Source organism: Chelonia mydas, chromosome 8 (genome assembly GCF_015237465.2).
Source record: "Chelonia mydas isolate rCheMyd1 chromosome 8, rCheMyd1.pri.v2, whole genome shotgun sequence".
NCBI lineage: Eukaryota > Metazoa > Chordata > Testudines > Cheloniidae > Chelonia > Chelonia mydas.
The window spans coordinates 68,901,221-68,922,939 of record NC_057854.1 but is presented as its reverse complement, the minus strand read 5'-3'; the positions used below and the strand labels follow the sequence as shown (position 1 = coordinate 68,922,939).

General features: G+C 40.6%; 1 protein-coding gene across 9 annotated transcripts in view; it reads left to right on the top strand.

Moving 5' to 3' along the window:
- The window catches only part of LOC102931241 (uncharacterized oxidoreductase ZK1290.5), a 76,605-nt gene that overhangs the window by 27,223 nt on the left and 27,663 nt on the right, over nucleotides 1-21,719 (top strand). For all 9 annotated transcript variants that reach the window (XR_005226443.2, XR_005226442.2, XR_005226440.2 and 6 more), the window contains exon 3: nucleotides 10,475-10,576. Coding sequence is in view for 4 of the 9 variants with exons in the window: in XM_037906379.2 (XP_037762307.1) it covers nucleotides 10,475-10,576 (102 nt within the window). In the remaining 5 variants the exon portion in view is untranslated. The remainder of the gene's footprint in view (nucleotides 1-10,474; nucleotides 10,577-21,719) is intronic.

Genomic DNA, 21,719 nt, shown 5'->3' with positions numbered 1-21,719 from the left:
AAAATTAGATATATCAGCTCTATTTTCATTCATGAGCATGCACCTTATTTTATGTCAGCCTTCCACAGACCAGTCTTCTCCATTCTTATGAACAGGCAGGGTATGAAAATATATGATGAAAAAAGTTCTGGTGATGATAAGGCAATGTGTGTCCAAGCTTATTTAGGAAAGCAAATTGTTTTTGTTATGAGCATCTCTGATACAGTTGCTGAAACCCAGCAATTCTTCTGTGAGAGAAGGGTATATGGAATAAGGAGCAGGGTAAAATACTAAATGAAATTTTCTTGATTGTATTAGAATATAATAACAAGAATTCTTTTCTTCTAATAGTTTCTATAAAAGATACATGGATGATGCAATAAGATGGAAGATATTTAAACAATGCCTTTGTTTTTACAATTTATATTTTTATATTATAGCGCAAATCTGACTAGTATGACTGAAAATTGAAAAGACACTAAAGCCCCAGAAACTTTAACCACTTGGAACTCCTGATTCCATGCAAAGCCCCATTGACTTCAGTGTTCATGGATTTTATTTTAATTAGTGGATTATATATCCATGAGAAGCTGGAAATGTGTATTATTTATGGGCCGTGGTTAAAACAAATATTCCATTGCTTGCGTTTTCTAAATGTGGTCCTTGCTCTTTCCATTTAAGATTAGTGTCTGGCATCCATGATAAACCAGTATGGAATAGCAGCAAATCTTATAGGTTTGGCAATACAAGAACACATTCCTTTGGATTTGGACACAGCCCCCCAAATAATTTATTTTTGAGTATGGTTTGTGCGTTACTGAATTCATAAACTATTTTGTTTTCCTCATGTCTGTTGAACCTCAGATTCTAGTTAGCTGTATGCTTTTTATTGAGTTGAGAATTCAAGTGGAATCACAAACTTTAGTTCCACTAACAGGCATGCTACTGACTTTTAACTGTGTAGAACTAGGCCTGCATTTTGAATGAAGATGAGCTTTTTCTGGGTTTTGTTGTCTCTGGACGCGACTACAACTAAGAAATAATGACCCACCAAGTGACTTAAGTATCACAATCTAAAAATACTCCATACGCTGATTTTTATTAGGGTTACCTACAGTGCCATATTTTGATATTCCAGCCTCAGGGCCATATTTACTACAGCATTATTCCAGTTTGATTGCCTTTAAAGGGTGCTTGAAACAAATTTCATAGCCAAAGCGTCTTGTGTTTAACAGTAGTTAAATGGTGGTTAATGACTTTGATTTCTTCCTTGATGCAAAAAGTTATTTCTTTTATATACAGCTAGGAATCATAGCAACTATTACTTAATTCTGCATTTAAGTGGCATACATAAATAAATTAATTTGGATTTTCTAAGCAAGCGTTTTTGGAAACGAATTAGCTAGTGATTCCATTCGCACTATTGGCCAGGAAGCAGAATTCAGTCTTCAACACTGTTGCTTTATTCAGAAATATTAGAAATGATGTTGTCTCCTGCTTTTTTAACAGACTGTGTTTTAACATTGCTATTTGTACTATTACTTAATTTACAGCTAACTAGTAAATGGCCACTCACAATTTACAAAACATTTTGGTCATGGGAGCTCTTCTCAAAATGTGCCAGTCCAGTGGACCAGGAGTATTTTGTTGTATTATTTAATACTAATTTCCTACCATAAATTTGTTAAATTAATAATGTTTGTGTTCATGTAATCCTCAAAGGAGAAAAACATTTGGGTAAATCAAAGTGTGTGTGTTATGTGTATTGTGACAAAGCTCCGTCCATGCCTCCATGGGTCCCGCGTTTCCTGGCGGATTGCGCTAGCCTCAGAGGCTCACTGTGACCCTCCACATAGCCCTTCTCTCTCTAGAGGCAAGGGTCACAGCCTACTGAGCCATTTTCATCATTAGCCAGCAAGGGAGGTGAGGAGAAGATACTCTCCCTTGCACAGTCTCTGTTGTCTCCCAGTCTCAGTGATTAATTGGGGTGCAAGCGGGGGAGCCCGGGCCCACCCTCTACTCCGGGCTCCAGCCCAGAGAACCTAATAGTATCAGCTATGGTAGCTGACCTTTTAGAAACAGGATGCATACAATTCCCTGGGCCACTTCCCCACAGCAGGCCCCACTTCCTCAAGATCCACTTCACCCTTACCTCAGGGCCTCCTTCCTTGTGCGTGATATGGTTTGTACTGCTCAGTCTCTCCAACAGTGCGACTTCCTCCTACAGCTCCTGACACACACACCCACCTGACTAACTGGAAGGCTTTTAACTAGTTTCAGCCAGCCCCAATTGGCTTCAGGTGTCCCAATCAACCTAGATGTCCTCCCTGCCTTCTGGAAAGATCTTAATTGGCCCCAGGTTTCTTAATTGACCTGGAGTAGCTGCCATTTGCTTCTCCTGGTAACAGGGATTTGTTTAGCCTGTGGCTAATGTATCTGTCTCCCATTACTTTACTATAGTCATCTGGCCATGCCCTGTCACAGTATATACACTTGGTAGTGTGTGTATATATATTATGACAACATCATATATACATTATGTATAAAAAGCAGGAGACAACATCATATATATACACACACGCAAACACATGTACATACTAGAGCTGTCAATTAATCGCACTTAACTCACGTGATTAACTCAAAAAAATTAACTGCGATTAAAAAAATTAACCATGATGAATTGCAGTGTTAAACAACAGAATACCAACTGAAATTTATTAAATATTTTTGGATGTTTTTCTATATTTTCAAGTATATTGATATCTATTACAACACAGAATACAAAGTGTACAGTGCTTAATTTATATAATATTTGATTACAAATATTTGCACTGTAAAAATGATAAAAGAAATAGTATTTTTTAATTTACCTCATACAGATACTGTAGTGCAATCTCTTTATCATGCAAGTGTAACTTACAAATGTAGATTTTTTTTATTACATAACTGCAATCAAAAACAAAACAATGTAAAACTTTAGAGCCTAAAGTCCACTCAGTCCTACTTCTTGTTCAGCCGGTCGCTAAGACAAACAAGTTTGTTTACATTTACAGGAGATAATGCTGCCTGCTTCTTACTTACAATGTCACCTGAAAGTGAGAACAGGCGTTCGCATGGCACTTTTATAGCCGGCTTTGCAAGGTATTTATGTGCCAGATATGCTAAACATTTGTATGCCCCTGCATGCTTCGGCCACCATTCCAGAGGACATGCTTCCATGCTGATGATGCTTGTTAAAAAAAATAATATATTAATTAAATTTGTGACTGAACTCCTTGTCTCCCATTCTGTTTTACCCGCATTCTGCCATATATTTCATGTGTTAGTAGTCTCGGATGATGACTCAGCACCTGTTGGTTTAAGAATACTTTCACAGCGGATTTGCAAAACGCAAAGAAGGTACCAATGTGAGATTTCGAAAGACAGCTACATCACTCCACCCAAGGTTTAAGAATCTGAAGTGCCTTCCAAAATGTGAGAGGGACAAGGTGTGGAGCATGTTTTCAGAAGTCTTAAAAGAGCAACACTCCGATGCAGAAACTACAGAACCCGAACAACCAAAAAAGAAAATTAACCTTCTGCTGGTGGCATCTAACTCAGATGATGAAAATGAACATGCATCCGTCCGCTCTGCTTTGGATCGTTATTGAGCAGAACTCATCAGCTTGGACTCATGTCCTCTGGAATGGCGGTTGAAGCATGAAGGGACATATGAATCTTTAGTGCATCTGGCACATAAATGTCTTGCAGCGCTGGTTACAACAGTGCCATGCGAATGCCTGTTCTCACTTTCAGATGACATTGTAAACAAGAAATGGGCAGCATTATCTCCTGCAAATTGTAACCAAACTTGTTTGTCTAAGTGATTGGCTGAAGTAGGATTGAGTGGATTTGTAGGCTTTAAAGTTTTACATTGTTTTATTTTTGAGTGTAGTTAGTTTTTTGTACATAATTCTACATTTGTAAATTCAACTTTCATGATAAAGAGACTGCACTACAGTACTTGTATTAGGTGAATTGAAAAATATTATTTCTTTTGGTTTTTACAGTGCAAATATTTGTAATCAAACATAAATATAAAGTGAGCACTGTATATACTTTGTATTCTGTTGTAATTGAAATCAATATATTTGCAAATGTAGAAAACATCCAAAAATATTTAAATAAATGGTATTCTATTATTGTTTAACAGTGCGATTAATTGACATTATGTTTTTAATGTTTAATGTTTTTAACGTTTTAATGTTTCTCGATTAATCGAGATTAATTTTTTTAATCGCTTGACAGCCCTAATACATACACATAGTAAATGAAATTTCAGGACTTGATCTCTTTTCAAGTGCTCAACATTCACAATGATTATGCCATAAACCATAATCAGATCTCCATTTCAATGACTAATAAAGAAATATAACCACTGAATAAACTGTAAAAGATGAAACTGGAGTGGCAGCACCACCGCTCTTTGAAAGGGTACAGTATGCACTTCCCTCCCTCCAGCTCAGTTCTGTTCTCTGGTATAGCGAGTGCAATCCACCTTTGAGATATCAAGCATTGTCAAAGGCACCAGCCTAGAAGGGTTCTTGCACTTGGTGGGGATATTCATCCCAGAGCACAGGGTACCAGTTAATCTCTTGTGGCCAGATCCAGGCCCTATTGATTTTTGCCATTGACTTCCTTAGGATCAGAATTGCCCCTTAAATAGAGCATAAGCTTTTGTATGAGTGCTCTGCTTTGGGATGAATTTTACCCTAGGAGAGAAAGGGCTTCAAGGGCTGGTTCCTGTACAAGGACAGAAGGAGAGTTCAGAAGACTACTTATTTGCTTCACCACCCTTTGTACACCATCATGTAAGTAGCCACAATCTGCCTTTTAAAGTATATTTCAAACATTTCAGTATGGTACAGTCTTTCATAGATTTTCTTCTCAACATCTAAGTACCTTTTGATATTTTGCTTTTTAAAATAAGCTTGCTGTGATTTCATTTACTTTATCATAGAGGCTGAAATTCACTTAAGTGCAGAGGGTTTAATTGATGAATATTGCCTTGATCATCTCTGAACTGAAGTAAATTTCACGAAGAATTTGCAAACTGAGAAAATCTGCAAGTGGTATTGCTTTATCATGCCAACACTAAACTCATTTTAAGTTCACCTATGGCTTTCTGAAATATATTTAAATAAAATCATGATACGATATAGACATCACAGGTGTGGAAACATCACTCTTCTAAAACAAAAGATTCCTGAAAGACAGCTAATCCCATTTGTATCAGAAGAAGTCTTTGAGACACTAACACAAGGAAGGATAAATGTACTGCATTTCTGAGATCTACAAGGCCAGAGGTCTTACAGTTCTCAAAGCTGTTAAAAGTCATTCTTCTCTGGGTGTTGCAATTTCTCGAGCTGAATACAAAGCATCTTTGTATGTGAAAATCTGCAGAACAGCTATTTTCATGAACATTTACAGATTGTGGTGCATAGCTGGATATTTAGGCTTTTGCAAGAATACTGTTGCAGTTAGTAGTTATATTGAGCTTTCCCTGCATACTTTTTTTGGCATTGCTAAGCAGTCCTGATTATTCTGTATTGGAGAACATAGCAATTAAAGATGTGTAATTTCCTTCTTTCAGATGAGGTCAGCCTCTAACTGTACTAATAACTTGTCCCTGTTCAGTTGTGGCAATTGTCTTGTATATTTAAATTAAAGATTTTATTTACTGATCTTTTCTAACTTTGGGAATAAATGTATAAAAAGAGCAAAGAACTAATAGCATTATCCCTGAATGGGGGATAGATCCCAGTTCTTCAAATCCTTACATATAGTCCTTACTCACATGCTTATTTGAAAGCCTATTGGACTACTCACCTCAGTAGGAATTTGAAGTATTGGCTCATGGTTTTGTATGCAGCTTTCCCTACATACGTCTGCCAATGCATCTTAGTCCTAATATGCAAAACCCTATGTTATTCTAGTCATATACCTATCAGGAGGAGACACATATTTTGATAATTTTGCTAGGTTGTGCACAAATGAAGACCAGGATGAAAACATCAAACTTATTTTTATTTGTCCCCTTAAATCAAGCTTTGAATTATCTTGCCTAGAAATGAAAGACTAATGTACCAACTCAGTGTGCCAGCTATCCTCAATACTTTGGCTGAAGTTTTAAGAGATTAAAAAAAAAAATAGGCCAGAGGAGTCCTGTTTCCACAAACAGTTATTGTAAGTGATTGTTGTGGTATATTCTGAAAAATACTTTCACTGTGAAGAATTACAATTTCTACTCCTTCACCTAGGCTAGATAGGAACTAGCAGCAAGAGACATCTATTTTAAACACAAAGAATATCTGTGGTTATGAATGACACACACTTAAGCCAATCACTTGTTTCCTTTTCCTGTTTGTGTCTTAGACTAGAATAGTGATACTCAGTGGTTCAGGAGCCAAATTAAAGATCAGCATTACCCAAAAGAGCCACAGTAGTGTGAATTCATTGTTTAATTTACTATAATATTCATATTTAAACAGTATGACGGGGAATATTTAATTTATATATATATAATTACCATAGCAAATAAGTTAACTTAATGCAAGTTGATAACTTAATTGGTTATAGAATCATAGAATCATAGAATATCAGGGTTGGAAGGGACCCCAGAAGGTCATCTAGTCCAACCCCCTGCTCAAAGCAGGACCAAGTCCCAGTTAAATCATCCCAGCCAGGGCTTTGTCAAGCCTGACCTTAAAAACCTGTAAGGAAGGAGATTCTACCACCTCCCTAGGTAACGCATTCCAGTGTTTCACCACCCTCTTAGTGAAAAAGTTTTTCCTAATATCCAATCTAAACCTCCCCCATTGCAACTTGAGACCATTACTCCTCGTTCTGTCATCTGCTACCATTGAGAACAGTCTAGAGCCATCCTCTTTGGAACCCCCTTTCAGGTAGTTGAAAGCAGCTATCAAATCCCCCCTCATTCTTCTCTTCTGCAGACTAAACAATCCCAGCTCCCTCAGCCTCTCCTCATAAGTCATGTGCTCTAGACCCCTAATCATTTTTGTTGCCCTTCGCTGGACTCTTTCCAATTTATCCACATCCTTCTTGTAGTGTGGGGCCCAAAACTGGACACAGTACTCCAGATGAGGCCTCACCAGTGTCGAATAGAGGGGAACGATCACGTCCCTCGATCTGCTCGCTATGCCCCTACTTATACATCCCAAAATGCCATTGGCCTTCTTGGCAACAAGGGCACACTGCTGACTCATATCCAGCTTCTCGTCCACTGTCACCCCTAGGTCCTTTTCCGCAGAACTGCTGCCTAGCCATTCGGTCCCTAGTCTGTAGCGGTGCATTGGGTTCTTCCGTCCTAAGTGCAGGACCCTGCACTTATCCTTATTGAACCTCATCAGATTTCTTTTGGCCCAATCCTCCAATTTGTCTAGGTCCTTCTGTATCCTATCCCTCCCCTCCAGCGTATCTACCACTCCTCCCAGTTTAGTATCATCCGCAAATTTGCTGAGAGTGCAATCCACACCATCCTCCAGATCATTTATGAAGATATTGAACAAAACCGGCCCCAGGACCGACCCCTGGGGCACTCCACTTGACACCGGCTGCCAACTAGACATGGAGCCATTGATCACTACCCGTTGAGCCCGACAATCTAGCCAGCTTTCTACCCACCTTATAGTGCATTCATCCAGCCCATACTTCCTTAACTTGCTGACAAGAATGCTGTGGGAGACCGTGTCAAAAGCTTTGCTAAAGTCAAGAAACAATACATCCACTGCTTTCCCTTCATCCACAGAACCAGTAATCTCATCATAAAAGGCGATTAGATTAGTCAGGCATGACCTTCCCTTGGTGAATCCATGCTGACTGTTCCTGATCACTTTCCTCTCCTCTAAGTGCTTCAGGATTGATTCTTTGAGGACCTGCTCCATGATTTTTCCAGGGACTGAGGTGAGGCTGACTGGCCTGTAGTTCCCAGGATCCTCCTTCTTCCCTTTTTTAAAGATGGGCACTACATTAGCCTTTTTCCAGTCATCCGGGACTTCCCCCGTTCGCCACGAGTTTTCAAAGATAATGGCCAAGGGCTCTGCAATCACAGCCGCCAATTCCTTCAGCACTCTCGGATGCAATTCGTCCGGCCCCATGGACTTGTGCACGTCCAGCTTTTCTAAATAGTCCCTAACCACCTCTATCTCTACAGAGGGCTGGCCATCTCTTCCCCATTTTGTGATGCCCAGCGCAGCAGTCTGGGAGCTGACCTTGTTAGTGAAAACAGAGGCAAAAAAAGCATTGAGTACATTAGCTTTTTCCACATCCTCTGTCACTAGGTTGCCTCCCTCATTCAGTAAGGGGCCCACACTTTCCTTGGCTTTCTTCTTGTTGCCAACATACTTGAAGAAACCCTTCTTGTTACTCTTGACATCTCTTGCTAGCTGCAGCTCCAGGTGTGATTTGGCCCTCCTGATATCTTTCCTACATGCCCGAGCAATATTTTTATACTCTTCCCTGGTCATATGTCCAACCTTCCACTTCTTGTAAGCTTCTTTTTTATGTTTAAGATCCGCTAGGATTTCACCATTAAGCCAAGCTGGTCGCCTGCCATATTTACTATTCTTTCGACTCATCGGGATGGTTTGTCCCTGTAACCTCAACAGGGATTCCTTGAAATACAGCCAGCTCTCCTGGACTCCCTTCCCCTTCATGTTAGTCCCCCAGGGGATCCTGGCCATCTGTTCCCTGAGGGAGTCGAAGTCTGCTTTCCTGAAGTCCAGGGTCCGTATCCTGCTGCTTACCTTTCTTCCCTGCGTCAGGATCCTGAACTCAACCAACTCATGGTCACTGCCTCCCAGATTCCCATCCACTTTTGCTTCCCCCACTAATTCTACCTGGTTTGTGAGCAGCAGGTCAAGAAAAGCGCCCCCCCTAGTTGGCTCCCCTAGCACTTGCACCAGGAAATTGTCCCCTACGCTTTCCAAAAACTTCCTGGATTGTCTATGCACCGCTGTATTGCTCTCCCAGCAGATATCAGGAAAATTAAAGTCACCCATGAGAATCAGGGCATGCGATCTAGTAGTAGTAGGTTAATAACATAGAAAAGCATCCGGATTGGTTAATAATTTAATAATTAAATCACACTGTGTTTTAATATCATGTGCTGCAAAGAGCCGCAGGAAACACATTAATGAGCCACGTGCAGCTCACAAGCTGCTGTCTGGGTATCAGTGGACTAAAAGTACAAGGCAGTGGCTACCATTTTCAAATTTGGGTGCCTGAAATTAGGCTCCTGAATCCATATTTGAGAATCTAAATAAAAATGCCTTGATTTTCAAAGGTACTGAGCAACTCCAAATTCCATTTTCAGAAGCACTAAAGATGCAAGTGCTCACTGATTTCAGAGGGAGCTGAGTTTGCTCATCACCTTTGAAATTGAGGGCATTTCTAGTTATGTTTTTAAATACAGATTCACCAGCCAGACTTTAGGCAACCAGGCTTGAAAATGTTGGCCAGTATGTATAAATTATTCCTTTTTTTTAAACTATATTGGAAATGTGTCATTTTTGGTGAAAGAGCTGCGCTATAGGTTCTATGTACCCGATCTGGTGCAAAAAAATCTATCTGGGATGCCCATTCTTATTTTAATTTTTTCAGTGCCCATGGCTATGGTACCAATTTGGGTAATTTCTTCTGCAATAAATGTCAGTTGTTTTAGAAAAATGTGTTGACATTTCATAAAAAGGTTAACAAAACATATATCTATCTATATATAATTGTGTTGCATAAAAAATTGCAACACACTGTTAGGGTAAAAGAGCATTAGAAACATGTAAGCGCTGCCAATTCTAGTACACAATGGCATGAAGGAATGATTGTACTGTAATTTCCCATAGAAATGTATAAACAGTAGTATTCTTTTCAGTGGGCAACAAAGGCCCACTCCTGTGAAAGTTCTATGCACCACCAGTGGTGTTGAGCATCCTCACCTCCCACAGACTTGAGGGTGCTGGGCACTTCTGAGATATTCAGGCAACCGTCTGATCCTACTGTTCTAGCCTCTTGTTAATTTCTACTGGAGTTGGTGTGGGTTTAGCATTATTATTATTAATCATATTTATTACAGTACTGCCCTTTGATTTCAATGGGGCTACTCGTGTTCAAAGTTTAGCACCATGCATATGTGTATGTAAGAGCCCTGATCCATGATTGGGGCTCCTAGATGCTACTGCAATACAAATAATATTAATTAATTAAATGTTTGCAGGGTTGGGGCATAAAGTGGTAAAGGGTTTTGTTTATGAAATCAAGAAAGGAAATATATTTACTGGTCACTTAGTAATAGTCATAAACTTTTTGATAGAGATAGATTAGGAGTGGTTTGGTACTGCTAAGGGGTGAAGAATGCCATTCAACTACTGTACTCTGCTGCATCACTGGAGGGTTTTATTTTTATATAAATAAATACAAATTGATTGTGTTTCCCTTTTAGATCTTTATTTGGTACACTGGCCCGATGCACAAGTTCCTGGTAAAAGTAATCGTGAGATCCGAGCCGAAACCTGGAGAGCCATGGAGGACCTATATGAGAAAGGTGGGAGGACTGTAAAAAAAATCACTCTTTGCAGGAGGGACTGTAACTGATTTAAACGTTCAGGAATCCAATAACATTGTGATAGGGTGGGATTTTTCAAAGGAGCCTGAGAGAGTTAGGTGCCCAAATCCCATTGTCTTTCTATGCCACTTGGGTATGCAAATCACTTGTGCACCTTTAAAAATCCCAAACTTACTCAATATTATCCATGTGGCAAGCTAAGCAAAAAGAGTTAGCTGCTGCTTGTAAATAACATATTGCCATATTGTGGTCCTGAAGAAGTAAATGCTGTTATGTATGATTTTTTTGAAATTGTCTATATTCTGTAGATTACAGTACATTTTGTGCTGGGCTGCAAATGGTATAAATTCAAAGCCATGCCATCTAATTTAACTTCCCTTTGTTTGTTTTTTTAACTGTAAAGTGCCATTTCGCCTTTACATAGAGCAGTAGTTAGTGGATCTTTGTTGTCTGTGGTTTAGAAAAGGTCAACTCAAGCAAGCTGATTGAATGAGGAACAGAAATTGAGCTGCAGGGTTTTTGTTAATTAACCTTGAAAGCATCCCCTTGAAGGAGGTACAAAGCTAAGGAGAAAATTCTTCTCTCAGATCCTTATGACTCTCAACTGTATTATTCTGCATGCACCGATCCCCCGTTGACATTTAATGGGAGTTTTTCCAGAGCCAGGAAGATTAGAATATTGGCATCAAGATTTGTCATGAATTTAAGAGGAGGATTTTGCCCCTAATGTATGCAGTATTATTATGAGGTTCTCCAGTAATGATATTTTCAAGCAATAGTAGTAGACCTCATTTACAATTCCATGGAAAGTTCCTAAGTATCAAAGTTGGAAAACAGGGCTGAAAAAGACCTCCAACTCCTAACCCAGTGTTTCTCAATCAATGGGTCATGACCCCCAGATGGGCTGCGAAAGGCAATCAGGGGGTTTTGAAGCATTGAAAAATTTATTACAATGTAAAGCAAAGAAATTCTCGCTCACCCATTCCTCATACAATCATGTCCTTCAATGTCAAGTATTTTCTGTCAGCCTCTTGAAATACAGACACATAATTATACAGGCTTATCATTATTACCACTGATACATTCTTTTTACTTTTATAGCAAATGTAAGGAGATTGTGAATAAGGGGTTGTCAGCCTGTAAAGGTTGATAATACTGTCCTAACATATTCTTAAAGAACTCTACGTGGGTGGAATGTTGTTGGAATGCAGATTTGTGCTGAAGACATATGCTAAATTTAAATGTAATCACACATTTGACACTTTTGATTATTTATGTTTGTGTCTAGATCATTAGACCCCGGTCCTGCATTTGGATCCATGCAGGCAGACCCCTGACTGAGCCTGTGCAGAGGTGCTTTGACTTCATAGAATCATAAACCATAGGATTAGAAGGGACGGCAAGGTTCAACTAGTCTAACCCTCTCCCAAGATACAGGATTTGTTGTGTCTAAACCATCCAAGACAGATGGCCATCCAGCCTCTTTCTGAAAACCTTCAGTGAAGGAGATTCTATGACTTCCCTATGCAGTTTATTCAATTATCCTATTGTTCTTACAGTTAGGACGTTTTTCCTGAGATTTAATCTAAAGCTGTTATCCTGTAGTTTGAACCCATTGCCTCTTGTCCTGCCCTCTGTGGCAAAAGAGAACAACTTTTCTCCATCTTTTTTATGGCAGCCTTTCAAGTATCTGAAGACTGCTATCATATTCCCCCTTAATCTCCTCTTTTCCAAACTAAAGCATAGTTCCTTCAGCCTTTGCTCATATGGCTTGCATTCCATCCCTTTGATCATCTTTTTCGCTTGCCTCTGGATCCTTTCCAGTTTTTCTACATCCTTTCTATACATTGGTGACCAAAATTGGAGACAGTACTCCAGCTAAGGTGTAACCAGTACCGAGTAGAGTGGTACTATCACCTCCCGTGACTTGCATGCTATAGCTCTATTAACGCAACCCAAAAATGCATTTGCATTTTTGCAACAGCATCGCGCTGCTAACTCATGTTGCTAACTCACAACTCCCAGATCCTTCTCAGCTGTACTGCTGCTAAGCCAGTTTCCCCCATTCTGTATTTGTGCATTTGATTTGTCTTCCCTAAGTGTAGCACATTACTTTTGTCTTTGTTGAATTTCATTTCATTGTTTAGCTCAGTTCTCTAATTTATCAAGATCCCTCTGAATTTTAGCTCTATCCTCCCAAGTATTGGCAACACCCTGCTAGCTTTGTGTCATCAGTTCTTCCCATTCCTCCTGGAGATTTGCTAAGCACCAGTCTCCCATAGTCCCTGGCTGTAGCTAGCCTTCTCTCCCATCATGAGAGTCCCATATCTGTGCGCATGTGCACACACACTCTCTCTCTCTCTCTCTCAGCCTGTTCCTGAGCTGGGACCTCCTTTTTTTGTTTGTTTTTTTGTTTCACTCCTCCATGGAAGCATAGCTCCAGCTCCAGGTTTCTCAGTTTAGACTAATTGGGCTTTCAGTAACTGATTAACCTTTTCCTGCCTTGCATGGAGGCTTGAGTGCCCCATTATAGTTCCTCTAGGGATTTTGTACCCCAGCTTTTTATATCTGAAGTCTCCAACAATATCAGGTAAATGCAACCTAACCCCATCCTCCCTGCCTTATAACTATCGTTACTGTTTTAAAATGTGAGATGGTATCTGATAATAAGCTAATTCTATAGAACTAAACTGATTGCTAGTTAATTCATAATAGAACAGGTGTGAGGAGGCTGGGCTTACCAATGGTGACACCTAATGGTTAGATCACTGGCTCCCAGCTCTCCCCCATCTTCAGTGTCCCCTACCAGCAATCACTCCTTCTCTGTGGCATTTGGTAGGTAGCAACTCAGCCCTCTGGCCAGGTCACCAGTCAAGTCTGCCCCCTTACCGGGGTAACAGAGTCCAACAAAATAAAGCATCTTCAGCCCACCTCCAGGTTCCTGTGGATTGCATGCCCTTGCCTTAGGACTTACAGTGTCTCTATCGCCACCTTCTCTTCCAGGAGGGTGGAAGAAGGGGTTTGTTCCCCCTTCATGAGAAGGTGGTTGGTAGGAGAGCCCAAGCCCTCCCCCTCTATTGGGCTCTGACCCAGAGCACCACGAGACACAGTGGTAGCAAACACCCCATATTGCTTTATGGGTGCCTTCCTCAGCCACTTCCTCCCACTTACTTTCCCAAACCAGGGTGAAGTCAAAAACCCCTCAGATGATCCACCAGAAATTAGAGTGAAGGGTTCCCTAGTCCTAGAAAAAGGATAGTCCCTCCTCTAGTGCCTTGGGTAGCTGCTGCTTGCAGACCCTTTTCCTCAACAGCCCAGACTCTATATCCTTACTCAGGATCTCCCAAGATAAATCTCTCCTGCGCCCAGAACTGCCCCTTAACTCCTTCAGTTCCAGTGTGGGGTTCATACATGCCATCACAACAGGTCATGTTGCTATGCAGATTTACACTAAAGGGGAATCTGGTCCAATATTTTTAATTCAAGACATTTTTTTTTAAAAGTAGTTTCTTTATGTGGTATTCTGTCTGAGAACATAGCATTTTAATTTGTTTGCAGCTATTTCAGAGATGCAGGGAGAGTACTTTTTGATACACTATTCTTAATTTGAATAGAGCATTATATTGAGGTAACAGACCTAAAGGCAGATGGCTAAATTGCATCTGTAAATTCCTGAAATTTGTGCACTCAGATAATTTGTTAGTAAAAAGTGACTCCAGGCACAAAATTTGGGGGTGTATCTTAGGTATTGCATTTGATAATATGGCCTTACACTTTGAAGTAAAATTTTAAACTAAATGGTAATAATCATAATACTTAGGATTTTATGTAGCACTTTTCATTCTGAGGTGACAGTAGTATTATCCCCATTTTATATATGGGAAAACTGAGGCACAAAAATATTAAGTGACTTGCCAGTGGTCACATAAGAAATACATGGAAGAGTTGGAAATAGATCCCAGATCTTCTGAGCCCCAGTCTGGTGCAGACTCTCTGCTTATTCAAGGGATCACTGACACTGCATTCCAAAAGAACAGCATTTTAAAAAAATCATAATTATTCAACAGTGAGGCTTCTGTTTAGAGAGACTGGATTTCCCAGTTCTCTGTTGCAACAGCTGATTTAAACTAGGGTTCTCTTAGTGTCAATCCTATGATTTGAATTTTTGTGGGCTGGTGTCTGAGCATTCTGAGTTGTGGAATTATCTTCTCTGATTCAACAGAATGCTGGTTTGGCTGACTTTAGAGCATATTCAAAGAAACATTTATGGAGTCAAACATTCCCTTGAGTGTTGGCAGAGTTGCTATTGGAGGATCTGTTTGGTGGCAGATGGGGATGTTGTATCTAACTACTCTTACTTCATGAATAGCTTATGTGTAGGGCCCTACCAAATTCACAGTCCATTTTGGTCAATTTCAGCTTCATAGGTATGTTTATTACAATGATTTGAAATTAGCCTTTAATAAACTGCAATATGAACAAAAGAGAAGTGCTTTTTTAAAAAGGAGCAGGACCTTAGAATTTTATTTTTTAAATTCTCATCTTCTCCCCATATTTTATCTCAAGACAACCTCAGAGACTAGCAGAGGTTGTTTAGACCTAGCTGCCTATAGTGGAGGTCAGGGTTTCTGTATCTTTGGAGACCATGATAATGTTTTGCCTAACTGAGGGTGGAAATCTTTAATCCTTACTGGATAACTTGCCTTTTATTTCTGTGTGCGTAGATCAGTACAGCCGGCACCTTTCCTTCCTTTGTCTGTCAGTTTTCAAAAGTACAGCAACAAGCTGAGTAAACATACTACAGCCGTTTTGTGTAGTGTAGGCAACACAAAATGTAGTTAGTGAGGACAGTACATCTCTTCTAATCCTATATCTACATTTTTATTGCCAGAGCCTAAAGAACTGTGACCATTCCCAAATGCTAAATGATTTCTGTCCTAAAAATGGATGGATGTTGATATGCATGCATACACCCCCATATAATGTGTGTGTGTGTGTGTGTATATATATCTATATAAAGTGTGTATGTGTGTTCACCTTGCAGCTTTAGTCATTAAAAGCAAGTGACTAACTTTGGTGACAGCACAGGGGCTCTTTCACATTAAGATTAGCAGTGCTTTCTTTGCACAGGCAGATAAAGATGATGGTCCTCCTTTTTTTGTAACACCAACCCAGTCAAACATGATCAAACAGATTTTCACATGGCCTCCAAAGGTATGTGGTTTGGGAGGATGTCGACTGCACCACGCCCTGTTGATCAGATAAGACAACAGGATGTTGATTTGCGGGAAAGAAAATATAACAACCACTTTTTTTTTTTTACAGTTAATGATTGGAAATTAGCCTTTATTAAACTGCAATATGAACAAAACCCTAAACATTCATTTTCAAAATAAGCAACTGACATATATATATATATGGCTCATTGTGGTATGAATCTAGAACTGTGGTATGGTTCAGAGAACTAATCTAAACCAACAGAAATATCAACCCTCTTATGCCATGTTTTGCAGCAATTGTTTTTTGTAATGTGTTTTACAGTGAATTCTTAATGCAAAAATGAGCCCTCAGCCCTCTCTGTTTAATGATTTATTGCAACATCCTGTTCGTGTACACTTTCATGTGAATCCCCTTTCTGACAAATATTAAATGATTTTTTTTACTGAGCTCACTACAGTAAACCTACATGAAGGATTATTTTAATTTATCATTTGTATTATAGTAGTATCTAGACATTCCCACCCAAGATTGGAGCCCCATAGGTCTAATCACTGAACAAACATATTGAAAGAGAAAGTCCCTGCTCTGAAGAACTTTATCTAACTAAACAAAACAAACAAAAGTTGGGAGAAAGGGAGTATTATCATCCCCATTTTACAGATAGGGAACTGAAGCACAGAGGGCCAAATCCTCAGCTGATGTAACTCAGTACAGTTCCATTGACATCGCTTGGGTTACACCAACTTATACCAGCTGAGGTGCTGACCCAAAGAGATGAAGTAACGTGCCTAGGTCACCCTAGGAAGTATATGGCAGAGCCAAGAGTTTACCTTGGATCTGAGTCCCAACACAGTACAGTAACTGCTCACTTAACGTCGTCCCGGTTAATGTTGTTTCGTTGTTACGTTGCTGATCAATTAGAGAACATGCTCATTTAAAGTTGCGCAATGCTCCCTTATAATGTTCTTTGGCAGCCACCTGCTTTGTCCACTGCTTGCAGAAAGAGCAGACCGTTGGAGCGAGCTGGTGGGGGATTGGAACCAGGGTGGGCCGGCAGCCCACCATCAGCTCCCCTAAGTTCCCTGTGCGGCAGCCGCCCAGCAGGCTATCAAGTGCCAGGCAGTTCAGGTGTCCCTCCCCCCACTGCCATGTGCTGCTCCTGCTCTCTGCCTTGGAGCTTCTCCCGGGCGCCTCCTGCATGTTGTGTGCAAGGGGAGGGGAAGAGGGGTGCTAATGTCAGGGTGTCTCCTTGCTCCTGCCCCCCCGCCCCGCTCCTTTACCCCATTTCCACAGAGTGGTGGTGGGGGGGGAGACAGGACAGGGCTCAGGATGAAGGGAGCATGCTGGCAGCAGCTGCTGTCTCAACTTGCTGATCTACTTTAAAAGGCAGTGTACTTAGAGTGGGGTCAGCATACTTAAAGGGGCAATGCACGTCTCTCTCTCACACACACACTCTGTCTCCCTCCTCCATGCTGTCTCCCCTCCCTCCATTTGTGCTGCCTTGCAGAGTGTGAGGCTACATTAACAACAGTGTGATAACCCTTGAGGGCTCAGCCCAGTGCTAGTTAATCATTTAGCAGTAAGGCATTCCCTGGCAAATATCCCACCTCTTCCACCCTCTGACTTCACCACCTCAGCCAAGCTTCACAATCATCATCATTGCTGCGTACGGTATTAAATTGTTTGTTTAAAACTTATACTGTGTATGTATGTATATATAAAAATAGTCTTTTGTCGGGCAAAAAAAAAAATTCCCTGTAACCCAACCCCCCCATCCATTTACATTAATTCTTATGGGGAAGTTGGATCCGCTTAACATCATTTTGCTTAAAGTAGCATTTTTCAGGAACATAACTACAACATTAAGCAAGGAGTTACTGTACTTTAACCAAAAGATCATCCTTCCTCTCTGTGATGTTGCACTCCATAATGTTTTATGGAAATATGCCTACGAGTGTGAATATGATGTAACTGGAATATGCTTCATGCAAAAGGTCTCTTATAAGGTCTCATTGCAAAGCTTAAGATCTACTGAGTGTGTTTATCCCATTTGTTTGTTTGTAATATTTCTATGTCTGGAGTTAGGAGAATAAGATTTTAACTTGTATTACTAATGTAAACATATTAAGTGGAAGCCATTAAGGGTGCTTCAGAATCAATGACCTGTAAATGGCTCTGCTTACTTGCAAACCTTCCTGGGTAGGTGTGGGCCAGCTCTGGAAGAATGGAGGCTAGGGTCTCACAGGACATGTGAACATGTCACCTGATACTGGAATCCATCTTAAAGCTGGTACTTTTCCATTTAGAAGGAGGGATGGGGACCCAGAGAGACAAAAGATTCCCGCCTTGTGCCAAAGCTATAAAAGGGGGTGGAACAGAACAAGGGGGGCTGCTAGTCAAGAGAAAACCCCTAGTTTCCACCTAAAATGTCTGCTGGAACTAACAAGGATTGTACCAGGGGAAAGGTTTGGGCCCAGACTAGGAAGGAGTTTAGTCTGTGAAAGAAGCTTATTGAAATATCTCTGATGGTGAGATTTTATCTGTAATCAATTCCTTAATGTATTAGGCTTAGACTTGCGTGTTTTTGCTTTATTGTGTTTTGTGACTTACTTGGTTCTGTCTGTTATTACTTGGAACCACTTAAATCTGTTTTTGTACAGATCTCAACCCTAATCCCCTAGATTTCTCCAGTGGCTGGGCAGCCAATCAGGGTTTGGGGAACACCAGTAAGTACCAGGTGCTGGAGAAGGAACTCTATGACCTTCTGGTGGCTGAGCACCAGCTGGATGACCCATCCAGATGTGCACTGTCCAGTTCAAGCTCTTTACCAAATACCCAAGAATCAGGAATATCCTTGTCTAAGTGGGGCTGGGGAAGCCACATGGATATGAGATGAGATCTGGTAGCTTTAATGTCTGTTTTGTGTAGCCCTGATCTAATCAATAGGATTTGTTGCTACTTATCAGAGGACAAGCAGGCTCATACTGGAAGAGGCTCCACCCCACCTCCCCGTAACTTCTGCTTTTCCATGAGGATTGGGTGGAACTTGATCAGACTGGGAGATGTCCTACTTCACTGGTGTCAATGGGAAGTCAGGACATGGGAGTTTCTCCTCAGTTTCTATTTCTTCAGCGGGGTCTCAGGTTAAGAGGGTCTTTCCTTATGATTCACAGGGAGAGGAGCATGCATGAGAAGATGGGTGTAAGACAAGGAACTTTATTCATGGGAAGTTGTCTCATTGAGTCTGAGTTGGGGGGCCTGGACATTTCACATGAGCTGTTGGGTGCTTCACAGATTCAGGGAAGCATGTGGAGGGAACATGTCTTTCATGGTGGTGTGTTTATGTCTGTTTCGCTTTCATAGGGTGATCAGTGTGTTTCATGGAGGAGGGAATGACAACTACAAGTAGGAGCAGAAGGGAAAGTTGTCTCTGTGGGAAGAGTTACTCAACAGAGGCTTCCCCCAAACATCCCGTAGAGTTTTGTTGCCACTTTGGACCAAACTCAGAGTGCTTTCTGAGAGTAGTCTCATTGACTTCAATAGGGTCTTCATGTGAGTAAGGAACACAGAATTTGAGCCTTCCAGCCTGTGTATCCTTCTTTAATAAAAGCACACTTACTGCAGTTGGTCTCATGTGAAAAGTGAATCCATTTGTGTTTTTATTCTGTGGCATTAGCCAGAGCCAACATAATGGAATGGGCACCATTCCACATGTAGTGGACTCCTGACCTTTTCTGACAGGCTAAAGCACATAGGGGACTTGGCACCACAAAAGTAGCATCTAGTTCTGTCACAATATATTGAATACTTGCTTTCAAAAACATTTTGATTGAACCTTGTACAGTTAATATAACAAAAGGTTTCAAGAGTCTGATAAAAACCTATAGCAGTGTTTAAGAAAGATAAGGCGCTCTATTGTACTAAAACAATGCTATTGTGCCAAAACAGCATATTTATAGATTATTGTGGTAAGATTAACAGTGCCCATCTTGCTCTGTAGAGTTTTGATCTTGTAAGACGTTTTTCCTCAAACGGTTTTCTGCTAAGTAAAGGAAAAACTCTATCAGCTTTTTAGGCTGTCAGGTAAAGTGTGTTAAGCTTAATATACTGATACATTATGTAGCCAGTCTGTTAGCTTGATGTATTGCCTCCTGGCAGATGGGACTAATACAGTCCAGCAAGATTACTTGCACATTTGCTTGGGGTAAGGAATTTTTTCCCTGATGGGTGAGTAAAGTATTCATTAGCATTAGTTTTTTCATTATCATCAGTCACCATTATGAAGGCCAGTATGTTTTGTAAATGCTCTTGTAACATTTCTTGACCTCTTTTCAAGGCGGGATAAATATTTTCATTTCTCCATTGTACATTAGTCACTTTTTAATATGTGTACAAGAGGCATTATTGTTACATTTTCCTTTAGGCCGTTGAAGCCATGTTGCCAAAGAAGGGGGAATGACTCCAGTGAGCCCAAAACTAATGGGGAGTCACAGAGCTTCTATGCAGATGAGCCAGGGTCCCTGGTGGTTCCCAAAATCTGCTTAACATGTGAGCTAGTCCTTCCCCTACTGGAGCGTAAATTCTGTGGCTTTGTCAACACAATGTAAAGGTTTGTGTTTAGATTGTGCTATATAACTGGACCTACCTAGCATTTTCTAAAACTCTACTCAGAACAAAGCAATTGCACTTTAGGACATGCTAAACTGGTAAAGCTGAAGGCTACAGGGAAACCTAGGTTTTAACTTCAACTACTAATATGGTGCTAAATTGGTTTCAAGTGGGATTTTCAATCAAGTTAAGGTGGTAACTAGACTGAAAAAAGCATCTCTTCCCCAGTCTAAATAAGGCCTGAGAGTAGATCACTGGTCCCAGTGCAGATATATTCATGTAGGAACATGACTTACCCACATTTTTTACTTAGTTTTTTATTTAGTTTTTTACTCACACAAAACTCCCTTTGAAATCAGTGGGCATTTTGCCTGAGTAAAGACCATAGGATTTAGCCCATTATATAAAAAGCCTCTTTTCCTTTGTAATTCACTGTTTTTGTAGAGCAGCCCTTTGGAAACTTGCAGCTACAATCTGTGTCCTCTCTCCATATTTCCCTCTCTCCATTGCATGCACAGATTGCTCTTTTACTGTAGGTGTTGTTCATGAATGCTGGACTGCGGACATTGATTCTGTTTTGTAGAGATGGAAGCATGTGTTTATTTTAAACAATGTAAAGCTTTATCATGCACTTTTAAATGGGTTGAGATTAAACATAGATACATAATGTTTGAACCTTAGTGATATATAATTATTGGAAAATACATTTATTTGAAGTGGGATTTTGTTTGTTTTTTTAATATGGCCTCAGTTCTCAGCTACATTTATCGAAGGCCTGGTCAACACTAGAACTACATCATTCAGGGGTGTGAAAAAGTCCACTATCCTGAGCAGTATGGTTAAGCAGACTTAAGTCCCTGTATAGACAGTGCTAGGTCGACCAAAGAGTATTTCCATCAACTTAGTTACCACCACTCGGGGACCGGGATTACTTGACCAATGGGAGAATCCCTCCCATTGGTATGGGTAGTGTCTACACTTAAGCTCTACAGTGGTGCTGCAGCAGCGGTGCAGCTGTGCTGTTGTAGTGTGTTAAGCGTAGACAAGTCCTAAGCCACCTTTCTGTCTCTACTAGCAAGGAGTGGCTGGAACCAAATGGACTCTGGCTCTGCCCATTCCCCTACTCCCCTTCTGCATACTCTACTATGACGTTTCCATTATGCCATCATAGGGACAGGTGCTATAGAGCCAGCAAAATTATCTGGGTATTCCTCTATGCCAACAGAATCCCCAGCTCCACCTGCAGGACATGCCTGAGCAGTGCATACCAGCTGGAAGAAAGGCCTATGATCTG